The sequence below is a fragment of the Engraulis encrasicolus genome, chromosome 6 (genome assembly GCF_034702125.1).
Source record: "Engraulis encrasicolus isolate BLACKSEA-1 chromosome 6, IST_EnEncr_1.0, whole genome shotgun sequence".
Taxonomy (NCBI): domain Eukaryota; kingdom Metazoa; phylum Chordata; class Actinopteri; order Clupeiformes; family Engraulidae; genus Engraulis; species Engraulis encrasicolus.
The window spans coordinates 52,367,680-52,370,179 of record NC_085862.1 but is presented as its reverse complement, the minus strand read 5'-3'; the positions used below and the strand labels follow the sequence as shown (position 1 = coordinate 52,370,179).

Sequence of the window (2,500 nt, the reverse complement as noted above, 5' to 3'; positions counted from 1 at the left end):
ATGTGTTAAAGCGTGCATGCGTGCGTCCATGTTATCAGGGATTAAAGCAAAAAAAAGTCATCTGACTGAACTTTTTTACCGGTTAGGTACCCGGTCGAGTATCACTCCGTAACCCTACGAAAACCAATGTAGCCAGGCTTTGCCCTCATAACGAAACATACACTGGTTTTATGCAAGGAATGGTGCCAGAGCCAGCACTAGGCATAGGCAGACAGGGCAGTCGCCTAGAGCAGAATAGACCTATGTCTTGAGGGCGCCAGTAATACCAAAAAGTGCCACAAAATCAGAACTTCAACCAACATAAAACTTTACACTTCACATTAACAATGAATATTCATTATACACTCAGTAGGCCTATATACACTCTCAGTATGAATGTACCTGTAGGTACTAGATCAGATGTGCTCAATCAGATGTAGGCCTACAATGCTATGTTTACAGATGCCAATTTCTAAATGCACAAAAAAAGGAAAGAGGGAAAGGGGGCAGGCCTAGGCCACCACATTGACTGGAACTGGCCGAGAATGGAGGGATAATGGATATATCAGACTGCAAACATTGAACTGCAATTTGGGGCATGTTTTGGTTATTTCCTCTTATTTCTACCCATTGTTTATTAATTGTTCACAACATTATGCAGAATGGATTCACAATGAGTGTTGCTTCAAAATGGTCTAGCTGATATAATAGAATTATTGAGTTGGAATTGCAATTCGTTGATACAGTGATCCCATTATGGTTTTTTTTGTAGTAGTAGTAGGCTATATTTTGTCTTTCCCATCAGAATGGGCAAACACTGTTCTGGTGAAAGCACTGGTGCGCATTGCTTGCAGTATTTCTGACATTTAAAAAATAATGCACTGGTCATAGCAATCAGAGGGAGAAAACTAGTTGTTGGTTATTTTGTATGATTTTCACTATTCAATCCTGTTACAGATAACTTGACGTTGACGTTTACATACAAACAGGGTGCGGTAGTCTACCTCTTGTGTTCTACCGTTTTGAAAACCTATGGCTACCGGTACTTTTTTGCTTCTCGATGTGCGGTGACAGGCACACGCTTACCATTGATTTAAAAAACGTCCCCGATTCCTACACGCACCCGTGTTCTCTCCTACAAGCTGACACGACACAAGCAGACACGACACAGTCACAGACATACGTCTATCGAAGTAACACACTTTCCCAAGCTTGTCGCGTAACTTTCCACTCAAATCAAGGCAAATCACCCACCTATCAGTCTTGAGTGCGCAAATAACTGAACTCAAACGAAGCGTATAGTCCGAGAAGATGGGCACAGACGTTGAGCCACTCAAAAACAAGCACACACACAACTGTTGCTGCACACTATTCCAGTTAGCAAAAATAGCATCACACAGTAGCCTACAACAAGCCTTGAAAGTGAAACAAACACCGAAACGGCATTTATTGACCATGAGTCCACCCATCAGAACACTGCTTCCCAGAACAAGACATAAAATATTGGCTCTGCCAGGGATAGCCTCCGTGACCCCTGTAAAATGCAACCCATTTTTAACTTATTTCTTAAATATATATCGACAACAACAAAGTTAATATGCTATGATTACAGGTGAGACTGTAAATTGTCAGAAAGACAACTAGAGCTAGTTCTACACGTAGCCAGTCAAACGCGCTAAACTTTGAGGATGAAACGCATGGTATTACGCATGGTATATCCTAGCTAGCTGCCAATGATAGCCGTCCCATTGGGGCTATGAATAATGTTAGTAAAAGTCACAATGCTTAAAAGGAAAACCCTTCATGAAAAGGACACCATGCGCAGTCGAAGTAAACTATTCTTTTTTTTTTCAAACTATCCACCACGGCAGGTGCAATGATAATGGAAACATACGTGTCCTACCTTCTTCCAGCTATGCATTCCATGCATATGCATTATTATTAGCCCATATTGGAATATCAGTCCAACTCGTTTAATGATGGTCATTGCACTTTAAAGACATAGTATTACACTTATTTTCTTTTCTGCCATCAGCAACAATGTTGGCTATTTGTTTTTTTTAATCTCTCGCGCTGCGCCGCAACTGATTTGTTGACCGCTCGTGTACTTTTTTTTTTTTTTTTGGAACACGGAAGACGATGGCTCAAAACTACTGAGTGAATCTGTTGTATGACACCACCGGTGGTGGCGTGTATAACTAAATCCGTACACCAAACACACCTTTCCTCCCCTTTTCATGACCAGGAGTGCTCTCGATTTGAGTTCAGTTAGAAAGTAAAAATTGTAAATTAATTGACATGAATTATAAGGACGGAAATCCGTCCAAACGAAAATCCAGTTGACGGAAATCCGTCATAGCGACGGAAAACTTTAATCCCTGTGTTATGGTGTGCGTGCATTATGATATTACCGAGACGACATGGTGCACGGTGTAGACGTCTGAGTCTCCCATGTAGACGCGGATGGCCTGCAGCGTGAAGCCGTACTTCTTGCCCGAGGAGTGGATGAGGATGGGGGGGC

General features: G+C 41.9%; 1 protein-coding gene across 7 annotated transcripts in view; it reads right to left on the bottom strand.

The window, feature by feature from the left end:
- mast3b (microtubule associated serine/threonine kinase 3b) overlaps positions 1 to 2,500 on the bottom strand; it is a 79,616-nt gene that overhangs the window by 7,819 nt on the left and 69,297 nt on the right. For all 7 annotated transcript variants that reach the window (XM_063201920.1, XM_063201921.1, XM_063201926.1 and 4 more), the window contains one exon: positions 2,391 to 2,500. This exon is cut by the window's right edge and continues 120 nt beyond it. In XM_063201920.1, coding sequence (XP_063057990.1) covers positions 2,391 to 2,500 — 110 coding nt within the window. The remainder of the gene's footprint in view (positions 1 to 2,390) is intronic.